Source organism: Trachemys scripta, chromosome 7 (genome assembly GCF_013100865.1).
Source record: "Trachemys scripta elegans isolate TJP31775 chromosome 7, CAS_Tse_1.0, whole genome shotgun sequence".
NCBI lineage: Eukaryota > Metazoa > Chordata > Testudines > Emydidae > Trachemys > Trachemys scripta.
Genome location: NC_048304.1, coordinates 43,773,592 through 43,789,237, shown reverse-complemented (window position 1 = coordinate 43,789,237; position 15,646 = coordinate 43,773,592). Strand labels below are relative to the sequence as shown.

The window sequence follows — 15,646 nt, the reverse complement described above, 5'->3', positions numbered from 1 at the left end:
GAAACGGCTGTGAACTTCTGATACCTGGTGCTTCCCTGCACCAAACCCATATCATTGCTGTTTAGTGTGTGTAAATAGAAGCTTCCCTATATATTATTCTGTTCCAACTCATTCCATCAGCAAAAAAACATTAAAATCTCTTCTGGTGTGAAAGGTGGTATCATTAACGAACCAAGCAGTCACCAAAAGCTGATTACAAAAGGCAGAGTTTCTATTTACATCTTGATATGCATTTATAATGGGGAAAAATGCAGAAAGAGACATGTTTTATCAGTGAAGAAGAGTGTTTGTAACATACAGAAGAATTTGTAAGATTACCCAAACATGACATTAATGGAAAATGTTGTCAGATCTTTGATGAATCATTGTCAGTCTCTCCAATATTTGCAATTCAACTAGAGAGGCTCATTTGACACTGAAACTTGAAATAACTGTCAGTCAAGGAGCAAACCTTTGACACCAAGTTTGGTGTAAGTCAGTTTTAGTCATAAACAAGTTATGGGACACAAAGAATTCAGGATTTACACTTTTCCTGCCAGGACTCAAGAATAGGTTTGTGTGTGTTTTCATGTGCGTGCCGTTATTAATCACAGACTTTTTTATACAGTGTATGGCAAATACCTTACTGAAGGTCTGAGAAAAGACTATTCTTCTCCATGCACATTAGCTACTAAACCTATTTTGCACTCTGCATTTGGTACTGCTAATCATATCGCACAGATCGACATATCCATGATAACATACACAAACGCAGACTGTTGTAATAATGTCAAGAAGTCTGCACGTGAAGTTGCTAAATAAACATTTATCAAGAGATTGTACTAGCTTCTATCACCACATATTTTAAATTGAGAGGTTCTCTCTCCTCTTTTAATACTAGCATAAAACAAAAGGAAAATGAGCTCCAAGACACTGCTAGAGCAACATTAGGACTCTGACAAGTTGAAACTTCTTTGCAGCTTGGGGCTTAAAACTAACACCCATTCTGACAGCATATACTTAATACTTCCTATTGTCTCTTGTGGACACACAGTACTTACCTTTGCACATCCCACTAAGGAACATAAAGAACCTTACATTTTATAATCTCATTTTTTTTGTTTGAAAAACACTCATGACAAAACAAGCAAATATAAACAACAGCACTGTCTTCATAGATTAATGTAACTATACAACAGGAGCACTTCCTTCCTCTTCCTAACAATAACAGCCTTACAAACAGCTATTTCACAGTAGAAAAAGAAAAGTCAGACTGTTGCTAGCCTGGCAAGGTTGCTTACCCAGGGCATTCCAGGGATTAATAAACCCACAGGAGAATATCCTCCTTTACGTTGTGCTGGGTAAGGAACTGCCTACCAAACTGTTTAAGAAAATTTAGCAAGGAGGTGCTGAAAGGTGCTGGTTTGACAGCCTTGGAGACTGAAGTCCTGTATTTAACCACAGAACAGGTATAACACAACTTCTGGTGACAAGTTTGCCCATGCTTAATAACTTGATATGAAAAGTATTCCAATGAGAAGTTCTGTATCCATCACCTTGCCCATGCTAACAAAATTCAGGGTCATAATTCACCACCAGTAAACAACCACGTAGTCAAAAAGTGCCAGTGTCCTGGCACCTCTAAGTGGCGATTTACAAGTCTGAGTTTTGCTTGGGCAGATGCATGCCCCACCCATTAAAGTAGGTGACTACTAGTGCCCGTTATGGTGATGCTTGTGTAGAGTGGACGCTTGGGCATTACAAACAATATCCAGACCACCCCTCTGGGCAGGCCCGTGATGCGACCCACCAAGCAGAAGGCCTGCCCACCTACTGACTGACTGCGAGCGCAAGAGTTTGTTGGCGCACAGCCCCGGGGGTGCACACTTGGCGACTGACCGCAGGACATTTTCCCAGCGGGGGAACCAGCTGCCTGAGGCAGAGCCGGGCTGGGTCTGACGGGGGGCTCGTTTGCTGGCAGCACTTTAGTCTCTAGCGGTTCCCCGTCCTCCCTGAGCCGGAGGCAGGGCACAGCCCGGACCCCGGGGGGCAGCGTGCCCGGGAACTGAGAAGCAGTACGAGGCACTGCAGGAGGCGGTAGGCCCAGTGCCCGAAGCCGGTTCTTACCATACACCAGCTTTTTCATCTCGTGGTATCTGGCCCATAGGTAGGACTTAGTGTCGGCGCCCTCGGCAGGGCTAGGCTGGCTGCTCAGGGGGCCGGCTGCGGCCGGGCTGGGCTCCGCGGCTCTCCGGGCTCTGCCGGGGACTGCCGGGGGTGGGAATGGCCCCGCAGACTGGTGCTGAGCCCTTTGCTGGCCCCAGACCGCCCGCCTGCCCTCGCCAGGGCCGCTGCTGGCGGCGGAGCTGCAGCTCTGGCAGAAGACGGCGGCGGCCAGCTGCAAGCCAGCCCCGTTACCCTTCCACAAGCCGCTGCCAGCAGCCTTGAAGCCGACGGCGGCCATGACCTCCCCGCGGCTCCCCGGCCGGCGCGGAACTTAATGCGAGCCCGAAGAACCGCAGCCCTCTGGAAAGGGTCTGAAGCTCCGCGCGCGCTCCCATGCACCGCCGCCCGCTCCGGCTACCCTGCAAACCGAGCGCCCAGCCGCCTGCTGCTCGGGGACCGCGGCAACTAACTCCGCGCTGCCAGCCAATGAGCAGCCGAGCGAGGCGGGCCAAGCAGCCAATCCTGGATTCTGCAGAGGAGCCAGCGATCGGTGGCTGCAGGGGCGGTCTCTACAGACCAGCAAGCCCCGTCTACACAGCCGCCACGTGTGAGCCCCGGGGCTGCGCGGCGGCACGGAACTTGTAGTTCTCCCCACTGTTTCACTAGGGACCTGGTCAGGCAACCGACGCGCCAAGTACTACAGCTCCCATAAAGCATTTCGCCCATATAGCTGGAGGGTATTTAAATGTTGTTTATTGCAGCTCTGCGGTAGCGATACTCAGGGCTCTGCGTGTTTGAGGTTTTTTGGTGTGCGTGGCAGCGTGGGGGGAAGGGGATGTGACTTCCGTTCTTCTGAGTTACTATTTAAAGGAAGAAATGGGAGCGTCCAGTAGCCTGAGTTATTTCCAACTGGATTGACCACAGAAGAAAGTAGTAAAGATAATAATTCTGCCCTTACCCGGGAAGATGGAGTAGATGCATACCATCTTCTCCATATTCAGTTTCTATGGCCTTATCTACATTAGGGAATTTAAGAGAAAAGCCCATTAGTGCTACCACCAGTTCAACTGTACTGCTGGGAGCTCTATTGTAGACAGGTTTCAGAGTAGAAGCCGTGTTAGTCTGTATCCACAAAAAGAACAGGAGTACTTGTGGCACCTTAGAGACTAACAAATTTATTAGAGCATAAGCTTTCGTGGACTACAGCCCACTTCTTCAGATGCATACAATATTCCATCCTCTTCATGCATTGTTACAAGTCAGCAGATTTGAAAGCTGTGTAAAAAAATAAAAATGAGAAGGAAAAAAAAACACGCTGGAAGCTGTTGGAGCCTTAGTACTTGTGGCACCTTAGAGACTAAGAAATTTATTTCAGCATAAGCTTTTGTGCTGTAGCCCACGAAAGCTTATGCTGAAATAAATTTGTTAGTCTCTAAGGTGCCACAAGTACTCCTGTTCTTTTTGCGGATACAGAGTAACACGGCTGTTACTTTGAAACCTGTTGGAGCATTGTGTACACTAGAACTCCACGGGTGCTATTATAGATGCAGCCAAAACAATTTTTAAAGGGAAGGGTTTTTTTCTTCAATTCCATGGCCTATGAGTAAGGCTAAGAATTTAGTCATGGGCATTTTTAGTATAAGTCATGGACAGGTCACAGCCAATAAACAAAAATTCAGGGCCCAGTGACCTCTCCATGACTTGTACTATATACCCCTGACTACATTTTTGGTATTCTGGGGAGCTCCGGGGCTGCAGCTGCTGCTCTGGAGGGGGGATTCTGGGGCATCCGCTGGTGCTCATAGATGGGGTGTGTGTGGCCAGGGACTGTTGCTGCTGCTGCTAGTGGGGGACAACCCCGCCAGCCTGGGACCACCGCCGCTGTTGCTTGGGCGGCCCTGAGATCAGACACACCTGCCGGCTGCAGAAGTCACGGAGGTCCCAGAAAATCACGGAATGACTTCCGTGACCTCCATGACAGACTCTCTAAGGTGCCACAAGTACTCCTAGCCTTACCTATAAGTCTTGCAACAACTGATCATTACACACCTCATACACACATTGAACACTGTCCCAGGGCATTTTGATCAGGTTATTTTGGTTTACATGATGAGATAAAAACATGGAATGATGGTATATTTAGTAGGCTGCCAATGAATTTCTTTAGAAATAGCATTCATAATCCCATTATTAACCACACTTCTTAAAAGCATTAAGCTGCATTTTAATTAAAATAAAGTAAGTTAATCCTTGCCCTTTATAATACAGTTAGAATATTTAAATCAATCCTGTCTTGCAAGCGGTTATGTCTCCTTTTGGAATTAAGTAAAATTAAGTTCTTCCCATATAATTATATACTTAAGCACAGATAATATACTCAGCCCTGGACAGAAAAAAAATTGAGGACAGTCCCTTCCTGCCAGACCAGCACAAAACCAAAATAAATGGTGGAAACTGGTGGATACCATTATACACCTCAGGGTTCAACAGGATAAAGAAAGATCCTGCAAGTCAACATGCTGTTTCTGTCTCTTGTAAATCTTTTCTTAAATCCTTTGGGACTGAAAAAAAATGCCTAAACTGAAAAATATTAGACAAACACCCACTTTTTACTACACCCTTGACATAGTCCAGTTGTGCACTCAAGCTTTTAACACTGGACCATAATATATTGCACATATTTGGTCCAAGTACAGTGTTATGTTAATTTATTATCATGGGGCTGGATTATGTATGCTATTTTTGCAGAACAGGGATTGTAGAAGTGCCCTGCTAAGTAAGTACCAGATCTAGATGCCCATGTGCAAACAGAACTCCATGTATCAGTTCTGAAGATTTCTAAAATGGGAAGTACTGTAGAGGCAGACCACTGATGCCACTTTAGCCCTGGCAGAATAAGACCAATGACCCTAGCTATTGTCATTCTAGCTAAGGCATAACAGGATTCAATTCATAATCTACTCAATTTACACGGGCACTGAATGAAAATGGCATTCCCTTTACACAGATCTCCAAAAGCTACAAAAAATCTTCTGACTTCTTAATGGTCTTACTTCTATCCATGTAGATTGAAACTCAAAGTCCTCTTGACATACAGGGCATGGAGCTCAGGAAGCAGAGTATATCCCAAAAGTGAGAATACAGACAGGCCACCTTGAAGAAAAAAAATGTGCCTGTCCCAAAACCAATTTTTTTTTAGCTTCTATGATGGGGTTACTGCTTTTAAAACAACCTAATGTTGGGATAGAGGGAAGGTTGCTGGGTTTTGTGTATCTCATTCTTCTACCTCAAGGATAAGTTGCTGCTTAAAAGCTCAAAAACCTCAGTGCACTAACTGGATCATCTGAAAATGAAAACTGGCCTCTTGCCTCAATTTCCTTGTGAAACCTAGCCAAATGCAATTGCACCTTCCACTGCACATGTGTAAGCAGAGTCAGGATGAGCTCTACCCTGACATCTGGTGGTGAATTATGGCGAGTGTGGAAAAGAACTCCAGGGGCTGATCTGGTTTGCATAGGCACACCCACTCGCCTGGCATGAAACACCAGCAACTCAAAGTGGTTACTTTGGCTGGTGTGGGATCCCCAGTTTCTCTATTATTGGGGCAGGAAGAATAAAGTTTTGTTACCCTGATTCTGTGAATCAAGGCCAGTGGAACTGTTGTATGACAGAAGGACTGAGTGAGTCTTTCACCATTACCTAAGTAGCACTTGCTTGACAAGGGGCATGGGTTACAAAACCCAGTGAATTGAGAGAGGAGGGGGACAGGTATTTATATCTGATGATATGAGCCCTCTTTGAGGGTTTGAAACACCAATTGCACTATCTCCTCTCTCCACTGTTGAATGTCAGAGCTAACTTTGATTCCATTAGGAGTCTAGTTACAGGCTGCTGAGCTGAATTCACTTTGGGCCAATGGTGCATTAGTACTGGGGCTCCCCTACTATGAGCTGAAATCACAAAAGAGCTAAAGTTATTAAGAGCTGAGATCACTGAGACTGTGTTAACTAGTGGGGGAGCCTGAAGCTATATTGCTAAGCGGCTGGTGGAGCAGCTAGCCAAGTGGAGCCTCACGGAGATGGTTGGAGCGGAGCTGAGTGACTCACAGGTTGGTGAGCAGGGCGGAGTGGCTGGAGGAGCAGAGCAGAGCAGAGCGGAGCCTTGTGCTGAGTGGCTCACAGGTCGGTGAGCAGAGCGGAGCAGCTGCCAGAGCAGTTCGTGGATGGCAGGAGCGGCTCACGGGACAGCTGGTGGAGTGGAGTGGAGTGGCTCATGGAGAAGGCTGCGGCGGAACCCCACGGAGAGGCAGAGGTGCCCCTTAACACCCTGCGTGCCTTCCCCCCCCCCCGCTTGAACTCTGGGGCTGCACTGACCAGGGACAGAGACTTTGGGGGGTTGTTGGACTTTTGGGACTTTGGTGATCCTTGGGTTGCTGGACCCAAGAGACTTTGGGGTTGTTGGACTTTTGGGACTTTGGTGATTCTTGGGTTGCTGGTTTCAAGAACCAAAGAGAAAGGATACAGCCCAAATTGCTGGGGTGGGTTTTTGCTCATGACGCCTGTTTGTGTTGTTTTTTCAATTTAATGCTGATGTCGTTTACCTCATGTTATTAAACATTTTCTGTTACACTCAGACTCCGTGCTTGCGAGAGGGGAAGTATTGCCTCCTAGAGGCGCCCAGGGGGTGGTATGTAATTATCCCAGGTCACTGGGTGGGGGCTCGAGCCGGTTTTGCATTGCGTTATTGAAATGGAACCCCTAGATACAGAACCCGGCCCTTGTTGCTGCCAAGTTAGATGGGCAGAAGGGTTACACATGGAAGGATGAACTTTCTCTGAAATGCAGTGCCAGTGGCCAAGCAGAGCCACAAAAGAAATTTAAACATGAGATGGATACCTCATTAACCTTTTCTGTTGTTTGATGGGGTTTACAGCAGCGGAAAGCCAGCTTTCAATATTAGTCTTGTTCAGATGTGCTTGGAGTTTTTTCTGTACAGCTTAGTAGCTTGGATCAGGTGTACTGCAGAAAATAAACTAGTTACTTTCAAAACAAAATATTTTATTGGTATCCCCAAAATGGGAGAAAGGAGCAGAGCCATCAGCTCTATATCAGAGGTAAACACATATTCCTGCTCAGTATAGGATTTCAGGTTTAACATTCTGTGCCCATTTGTCATTGTGCATCACTGATGCTGCTTCACTGCACAGTACTATCTCTTAGGGTTAATTCAGTTTCACTTATCCAGGCTGACATTTGGGGGTTCCTCAATCTAGGGGAAAGTATGTGTAAATTTGCTTATTTGAAGGTACCGTTTGACTAGATTCCTCAGCTTGGGTGTCACACCTCCCTGTGAAGCCATGCAGTCAACTCTTCTCTCACGACAGCCTTGAAATCACAGGAGGGGGTCGATAGTAACCAACAATCATCAAATTAGGCCTGAATAAAAACTGGGAGTGGATGGGTCATTACACAAACAAAAAACTATTTCCCCATGCTAATTTCCCCCTCTACTGTTACTCACACCTTCTTGTCAACTGTTTGAAATGGGCCATCCTGATTACCACTATAAAAGTGATTTTTCCTCCTGCTAATAGCCCACTTTAATTGATTTGTCTCATTAGAGTTGGTAAAGCAACCCCCATCTTTTCATGTTCTCTGTGTATATATATATATCTTCCTACTGTATTTTCCACTCCATGCATCTGATGAAGTGAGTTTTAGCTTCATGCCCAAATCAATTTGTTAGTCTCTAAAGTGCCACAAGTACTCCTGGTTCTTTTTCCTGGTCTGTTACACAGATAAGCAACACAGAAAGTTACTCAGAGAGTGAGAGGCATTAGCAAGTGGGAAAAACCCTGGCCTAGGGCCCCTGACCACAAAGAATTCTAGCAAGGGGGCAATACCCTCTCTTAGGACCCACACCCAGGCCCCAAGCCTGAGAGCCTTTGGCAAGGGACTAACACCCCAGCCCAAGGCGTAGCACCCAGGCCCCTTGCCTGAGATCCATCGCCAAGAGACCAACACGGTAGCCCAAGGTAGGGCCGGTGCAAGGATATTTTGCGCCCTAGGCGAAACTTCCACCTTGCGCCCTCCCATCCCCTCCCAGCATCGCTTATTAAAAACTTTCAAAAATGAATGCTGCATAATGTGGCATTATTCATTAGAATTAATACACGTTCGGCTTGAAAAATTATTAATTTAATTATTTCGTCTACATATTTAATGAAAATAAATGAATAACCTGACAGTGTTGACACTGTTATTGTTTTCACTTTGCTCAACATAACATGGATCTTAAAATAAATCACATACATTATACACAATACACTGTCACAGAGTAACACGTTATAATTTAGAATTTATTTTTCCGCGCTTTCAGTTTAGCAAATTTAGAAACAAGTTCCTCCAAGTCAATGCTGCAAGCAATGTCATGTTCTATTGACAAGGTAGATAGCCCAACAGGTCTTTGTTGCAACATTGATGTTCGCATGTATGTTTTTATCAACTTGAGCTTCGAGAAGCTTCGCTCACAACTGGCCACAGAAACTGGGAGAGACAAGAGGATGCAAAGAGCAATAACTGTGTTGGGGATACTATCTGTCAGTTTATTTGTGCATCTGAAGTTCAATACATCTTGCGGTGATGCACTCTTTTGGACTCGTCGTGCAATAGCTTGCAATTCATTGCACAAGTCAAAGGTATCAATATCTTTGGATTCACCATGTTGCAAAGCTTGCTCCAGATTCAAGCAATGTTCCATAATTTGCTTTGGTGTTGTATTTTGCAAACTGTAAACATCATATAGGAAGCCAAATACTGAACTAATTTGCTGCATCAATGTGAATCTTTCTTCAACTGAGTGTATTGCTGTGTCGATGACTGCAAAGTAAAAGTTCACTTTGAATTTTTCTTTCGGATTGTAAATAGGTTCGTCATTTGCTTCATATGTGAACTGCTTCCTCTTTTTTCTAATACAGATTGGATCTGGTTCAAAAAGTGCCAGTACATCCAACTCCTCTGCAAGTTCACCTGCATCTACCAATGTTTTCTCAAAGTCTGTGGCCTGAGAGGGCAGGGGAGGGCGCCGGGGTGGGGGGCGGAGGGTGGCCGGAGCCCCGGTGGGAGGGCGGTAAATATCCAAAATTCTTCACTGGACACCATTTTCTTTCCCTTTCATATTGCTCCCATTATCGTACCCTTGACCACGCAAGTTTTCTATAGGCAATGACATCTCTTCTAACTGGTGAAGAATAGTTTCTGTCTTACCAGCTCCAGTTGTCTCCATAAGCGACACAAATCCCAAAAAGTGTTCCTTTATGAATACTGATTCAGTCTCATTCTCTGTCTCTGAAGTAGGCCTATCCAAAAACCGAATGATTATGGTCATTTGTTCAACGTGGCCTGCATCTGGTGTACAATCTAGAATGATCGAGAAGTATTTTGCAGCACGAGCAGATGCTAGGATTTTTTGTTTGATGGCATTGGATAGAAGCTGAATAAGCTCATTCTGTATGTCTTTCCCTAGGTGACGTAAACATTGATTAAGAGATCAGGATGACTTTTCCTTAGAATTAAGCAATGTTGATTGTAATCAGAAATACACCCTTTTTGGTCACCTATACTCTTTCCTTCATTCTTTCATATCCAGATCTACTACATTTTATTCTACCTTTATAATATTGAATTATTATTATTAATAAAATTTATAAAATTAGAATGGGAGATACTCCATCATATTGGGGTATCGGGTTAGGTGGGGAAGGGAAGCTGACCGGATTCAGTCAGTGACGGTTCCAGTTTGGCCAGGAGGAGAAGGAAGCAGACTGGGTTCGGGTCAGTGGGGGATTGGGTTTGACTGAGGAGCGGAAGGGAAGAAGACCGGGTTGAGACAGTGGGGTATCGGGTTAGGTGGGGAAGGGAAGCAGATTGGGTTTGGTCAGTGGGGGTTCGGGTTTGGCTGGGGAGTGCAAGGGGAGCAGACCGGGTTTGGGTGTGGAGGGGGGTGGCAGACGGGGTAGGAGTCAAAGAGTCGCAAGGTGAAATGGGCACTCTCCTCTCTAGTCCCTGGCATGCAGCAGTGGGCCAAATCACAGTGCAATTGCAACAGGGCAATGGGAGTGTGTCGCCAGTCTGTCCTGCACCCGGGCTGGGGAGTTGAATGCTGGGCTCTCACTCTGGCAGGGGGGCGTGGGGCAGGCAGGATTGTTAGGCAGAGACTGCGCGGCCCTCACACCAAAGCAGGGTCAGGAGGGTAGAAAGCTGGGGCACAGGGAGGTAGGTTAAAGTGGCTTAGCCGCCCCTCCACGCAAGAGAGTCCACAGAGCTGCCAGCCTCGGCCTCCCTCCCTTCTCTCCCCAGGGAGCAGAGCCTCTGCCCTGGAAAACCTGCAGCCTGCTCTCTGAGGAGCATGCCACGTGCAAGCCAGCCCCTCTTGCCAGGGCCGGCTCCAGGCACCAGCCCACCAAGCTTGTGCTTGGGGCGGTACCTGGAGGGGGGCGGCGCGGTGCTGTGCTCCAGCTCCGGCCGCCGGGGACAGCGGAGCCCCGGCCGGGCATTCTGCCCTCCCCCCCCGGCGCTCTGGCCGCCGGGGAGAGCGGAGCCCCGGCCGGGCACTCCGCCCTCCCCACTGGCGCTCACGGCGCCCTCCCCTGCTGCGCGGGGGGGGGAGGGCAGAGGCTTTTTTGCCTGGGGCGGCAAAAAAGCCAGAGCTGGCCCTGCCGCTTGCACCACACTGACAGCACAGATCAGCCCCAGCAGGGGGTATTACCCCACCCCACACAAACTGCTCCACTCTCCTTCTGGCTGCTGCTGTGCAAACTACTACAAGGCAGAGGAGCTAATATTGTAATAATGTACCTACCGACACAGCAATCTGTACAAATATTGATTCACAATCAAAGGACTTCACATGGCAGAAGTCAGAGACAAATTGGGACTTCCCTGGTTTTCTAAATGGCAGGAGACAGGAGTCAGAGAGCAATTCACTGGGAGCGTGGTTCTTATCACCTCCTCCTTCCTATATTCTGTGACCTAATCAAAGGACTTCCCAATTCGCTGGCTTTGTAAATGGCAGGAGAGCAATTCATTGGGAGCGTAGTTCTTATCTACGTCCTCCTTACAGTCTGCAATCTGCAGCCTGCGTCTCTTTTTAGGCACCGGCTTTTCAGCGCCCCCCAGATCTCAGCACCCTAGGTGGCTGCCTAACTTGCCTAGTGCTTCCACTGGCCCTGGCCCAAGGCCTTGCTCCCCGAACCCCTTCCTATGAGCCATCGGCAAGGGGCCAACACTCCGGCCAGGGCCCAGCATCCTGGCTCTCGCCTGAAAGCCAAAGGCAAGGAGAAAGAACCTGGTCACTGGCCCCACCTGTCGAGCCCTGCGCGGGGCACCCCCGCCACAGGCGGTGACCTATAGCAGCGCCCCCTGCGCTAGAGGGGGTGGGGCGATAAGCCCCTGACCAGGGGTAGGCAACCCATGGCACGTGTGCCGAAGGCGGCACGCGAGCTGATTTTCAGTGGCACTCACACTGCCTGGGTCCCAGTCACCAGTCCAGGGGGCTCTGCATTTTAATTTAATTTTAAATGAAGCCTCTTAAACATTTTAAAAACCTTATTTACTTTACATAGAACAATAGTTTAGTTATATAATATAGACTTAGAGAAAGAGACCTTCTAAAAACGTTAAAATGTACGACTGGCACGCGAAACCTGAAATGAGAGTGAATCAATGAAGACTGGGCACAGCACTTCTGGAAGGCTGCCAGCCCCGCCCCAGACCCGCAGGGACTGAGGGAGATTTGACAGAACACGAGAGGAAGCCACACACAGCCGCTGGGGCTGTCTGTCACCTGGCAGACCCCGCCCCTTGGCTACAACCCCTCCGCCAACCGCGCTCCTTAGGCCCTTCCATTTTCAGCCGCTCTGACCAATCAGGCAAGCGGCAACGCACCCGCCTGGATCACGTGCCCGCTACGCTTCTTCTGCCCGCCGCAGCTGCGCTGGCTTCCTCGCGTTCGCCCTTCCGCGCCCGAAGTGGGACGGGAGACAGGTCGTCGTCCTTCGTACGGATCGCGAGACGCCGCCCCCGATTGGCTGCACTCAAACTTCGCGAGGGGGGAGGGGGACATATCCGGATTGGGGACCGTTATATGAGTGACCGTTGGGGCCCTCGAGACCACCACATAGGCTGGGGGAGGCTCCGGGGCTCCCGCGGCAGGAACTCGGACAGCGGCCTGTAGGTTTGTTCTCTGCGGGGCGGCGAGGCCCCAGCTCCCCCGTCCCTGCCCCCACTAGTGTGCTCGGGGTTAACACGTCCTCCCCTCCCCTTGATACTGGCTGAGTCCGCACTGCAGCTCCCCCCGCCCGCTGCACTGTTCGCTCAAGCTGGAGGCTATTGTGCGTGGATAGGAGTCGGGGTGCGTGGAGCTAACGCGGCTGTGAAGATGCAGGAGGCGAGAGCCGATTGCCTCCTCTCACCCGTGCTCAGCTGCTCCCGAGGGGCGGGCGGACGGACGGAATGGTGTAGTGGCAAAGACCCTGCTGCTCTTGTTTACTGTGTGACCAGCCTTTCCCTTCTCCCACGTGCACCTTGGCGCCCTAGAAACAGCCTGTGGTTGGTTGGGCTCGTAAACGCTTTATTTGACTCCACAACTCTTCTTTCTTTCAGCTTGTTTGGGGGTGGACGGGAGACCCTCTTGTCATCCCTGAAATGCTGATGAGGACTAAAATAAGATACTTCTTGCGGCTGGTGCCTGGAAGGCAGCATTTTGGCATGTACAGATTCCTTCCTTTCTTCTTTCTCCTTGGGGGAGCCATGGAGTGGTTTATGATCAATGTCCGGCTTGGCGAAGAGACATTTTGTAAGTGGCAGGAGAGTATTGTCAAGTTGCACATATTCCGCTCTTGGATCCAATACTTTTTTTCTCTAGTGAAGTCGGCCTGAAATTGCCTGCTGTTACTGGTGATCTACTATCTAAAATATTCTACTATTCCAGGATGCAGACATCCTCATTTTTCTTACCTGTAAACTACAGTTCCCATGAACTAAATTCCCCTAGGCATGCTAGAGCACTCCAGTGCTATTTTTGTTTACTTATCAGCAGCTTTCATTAGAGTTGGTTTAAAAATCCGATTTAAGATTTTAAGTAACAAACTGTTAAGCAATTAGCATCCAAAGTATGCTTAAACTTTAAACACCCATTACATTTTTAAAAATCTGAAAATTTGTTGCTCTGTAGCTTGTATTGTAAGACTTGCCATTGCAGGTTCTGTTTCAGCCTGAGAGCAGCTGAAGATACTCTACCTAATGCCCTGTCAACAGTGGAATCAGAACCATCCAAGCAAAACAGTTTGTCAGTATCAGTATATTGAGTGTCACACTTTTAATCCAGGTGCAATGAAGGTAAAACATTAATTTGGCTGTTGTACACCTGAAAGATTAATGAGTTGCATTAAAGTGGCTTCCTCTCAGCAAGCTGCTATTTACCTAAGTAAACTCTATGGAAGCAATTAATTAGGGAGTCTTTTCTTTTAATAAAGAAGCCTCATATTAAACTTGTGTATATAGGGACATTTCAGAAAGAGGAACTAAGTAACATTTCAATGTTGCTGTTTGGTATGATGCAACAATCCATCACACTTCACATGCAGGAATACTTTTATATATCCTGATGTTTTCTACATTTGCAAACACCTAAATATATCATTTTCTACAACTGAAAACTAATATTTTTCCCAGTTCAATGTCTCACATTAGTTGCTTTTAGTGGGTTGATTGGTTTGTTTTGCATATAAATCTTCCACTGGCACTACTGCTGTGTGGTAAGGTTATGAAGCAAAGCATGTTAGTTAGAAAACATCCTTTGCATTTCAGCAGATTAGTTTATTTTCCTCCATGTATCAGGAATGCCATATACCTAAATGATGCTGCACTAAAGGCAGAGCTGTCTCACTTAATTCTGCAGTTTTACTTGTTTCAAAACTGGTTGTTTTTGTGAAAAACAGGCATACATGGTAAAACTGATCATGAATCATTGTTTTCCACTACAGGAACTCATCTGGTCACTGGTATTTATTGTGAATTAGAAGTTCAGACAGGACCATATTTAAGGCAACATGGGGCCTTAGGCATTCTGTGGTATGGGGTAGGGGATAGACAGGTGGTTTCTAGCTTGTGCCATGCCTTGTGTACCATGCAGCTTCCTCTCAAGTGGCAAGTGCCACCCAAACAAGATGTCTGCTGGGGGGAGACAGGCACCACTACCATCCAAAGGAGGGAGACTTCAGCCTTCATAAACCTGGAGGGGGGGGGGGGGGGGGCTAACATCACTCCAGTGGAGCTGTGATTAAGCAGTGGCAATCAAAGCCCTTCTCTCGCACTCCTTTGCTGGTGTGGTATCACCAGGGCCCCCCAGAACAGTGTTTTTTCAGAGTCAACACTTCATTCTGTGGAGTAGCTTTTCAATCCTTTCTTTGCAAGCATCAAGTCTAGAAACAGGGTAGGTTTTGTTTTTTGGGGGGGTGGGGGGGGCAAGTTTATTTTAAATGAAGCTGAGATTCTGAAGCCTTTGTGATATTCCAGGAACTAGGAATCTAGGCACAGACCTGTACCTTAATCTGGCCCTGCTCTCAAACAGTTGTGCTGTCTTTTTTTTAAATTGTTTCCATGGGAAGGTACACAGTTCCTTGGCTACATCATATTTCAGATATAGAAATTTAAAAAAAAATGTATATTCTGTCTTGGATAAAACAGCAATTCTGGGCAAGATGGAAGTGATTTTATTTTTTAAAGAGGGTAGATTAGACTCTAACTCATTCTTTAAATTCTTGTCAGCATCTATAAATGGAAACTAACTTTGAAAGTTCCTAAGCATCAAACTTCACAAATTTAGGATTTTGTTCTTGGAAGATTGTTTATTGGCTCTTCCTAAAATCTCAAATAATGTCTTCACGGCAGATGATGTTTACCGTAGGAAACGGTCGGAGAGACAGTACGAGCAGAGGATGGAAGAAAGATGAATTTTGCACTGAACCATTTTGTCAGAAATACCCTGAACTCTTGAATCCTGTGAATAATAGTTTAGAGAATTGTCACTCCTGTTAAATGCATTCACAAGACTACATCTCTGCAAGTTGGACTGTAATGCACTCAGTGCCTGGTCTATGAAACAGGGTTTTCCAAAATATTTTTAGAATGTATTTTTCCTTCACCCACTTTAGAATCTTTTCCAGTAATGTTTTCTGAATCGAAGGGTGAAGAATGTTTTGTGCAAAGCTGTTAAGTGAACTTAACTGAATAAACAAAGTACCACTGCTTCTTTTCTATGCATGTTGAGACAACTCCCACTGTAACCAGATTAAGCGGAAGAAAAGTAGCTAAGTTTTACATTGAATATACTTGTATCTTGGCACATAGGCAATTTCCATAGTTAGTTGGTTGGGTTGCTTGTATTGATAGAAACTGCTCTTGTCTGATTTGTTTTCTTTCCAACATACTGCTCTACCTCC

At 46.9% G+C, this 15,646-nt stretch overlaps 2 protein-coding genes across 6 annotated transcripts in view; one reads left to right on the top strand and one right to left on the bottom strand.

Annotated features, from left to right (window-relative positions):
- NT5DC2 (5'-nucleotidase domain containing 2) overlaps positions 1 to 2,616 on the bottom strand; it is a 66,899-nt gene extending 64,283 nt beyond the window's left edge. Inside the window, exon 1 of one of the 2 annotated variants that reach the window (XM_034775032.1) lies at positions 2,107 to 2,616. In XM_034775032.1, the coding sequence (XP_034630923.1) occupies positions 2,107 to 2,443 (337 nt within the window). In that variant the 5' untranslated portion in view covers positions 2,444 to 2,616. Of the gene's footprint in view, positions 1 to 1,280; positions 1,550 to 2,106 lie in introns of those variants that run through there. The other variant, XM_034775033.1, reaches the window with a different exon arrangement.
- Positions 2,617 to 12,074: 9,458 nt separating this feature from the next.
- SMIM4 (small integral membrane protein 4) lies at positions 12,075 to 15,459 on the top strand. Of its 4 annotated transcripts, none has more exons than XM_034777154.1 (3): positions 12,075 to 12,188; positions 12,807 to 12,999; positions 15,096 to 15,459. In XM_034777154.1, exons 2-3 carry the CDS (start codon positions 12,849 to 12,851, stop codon positions 15,155 to 15,157), a joined length of 213 nt encoding a protein of 70 aa, XP_034633045.1. In that variant the 5' UTR covers positions 12,075 to 12,188; positions 12,807 to 12,848; the 3' UTR covers positions 15,158 to 15,459. The 4 variants fall into 4 exon arrangements, with proteins under 4 accessions (XP_034633045.1, XP_034633046.1, XP_034633044.1 ...); XM_034777155.1 differs by having other exon boundaries at positions 12,096 to 12,201; XM_034777153.1 differs by having other exon boundaries at positions 12,112 to 12,374.
- Positions 15,460 to 15,646: the final 187 nt, after the last annotated feature.

What these genes read in the sequence shown, in the direction of transcription:
- SMIM4 (XM_034777154.1), top strand. Translation starts at nt 12,849, where the DNA reads ATGCTGATGAGGACTAAAATAAGATACTTCTTGCGGCTGGTGCCTGGA. An exon ending in GCTTGGCGAAGAGACATTTT is followed by an intron (nt 13,000 to 15,095) that starts GTAAGTGGCAGG and finishes TCTTCACGGCAG; the next exon opens with ATGATGTTTACCGTAGGAAA.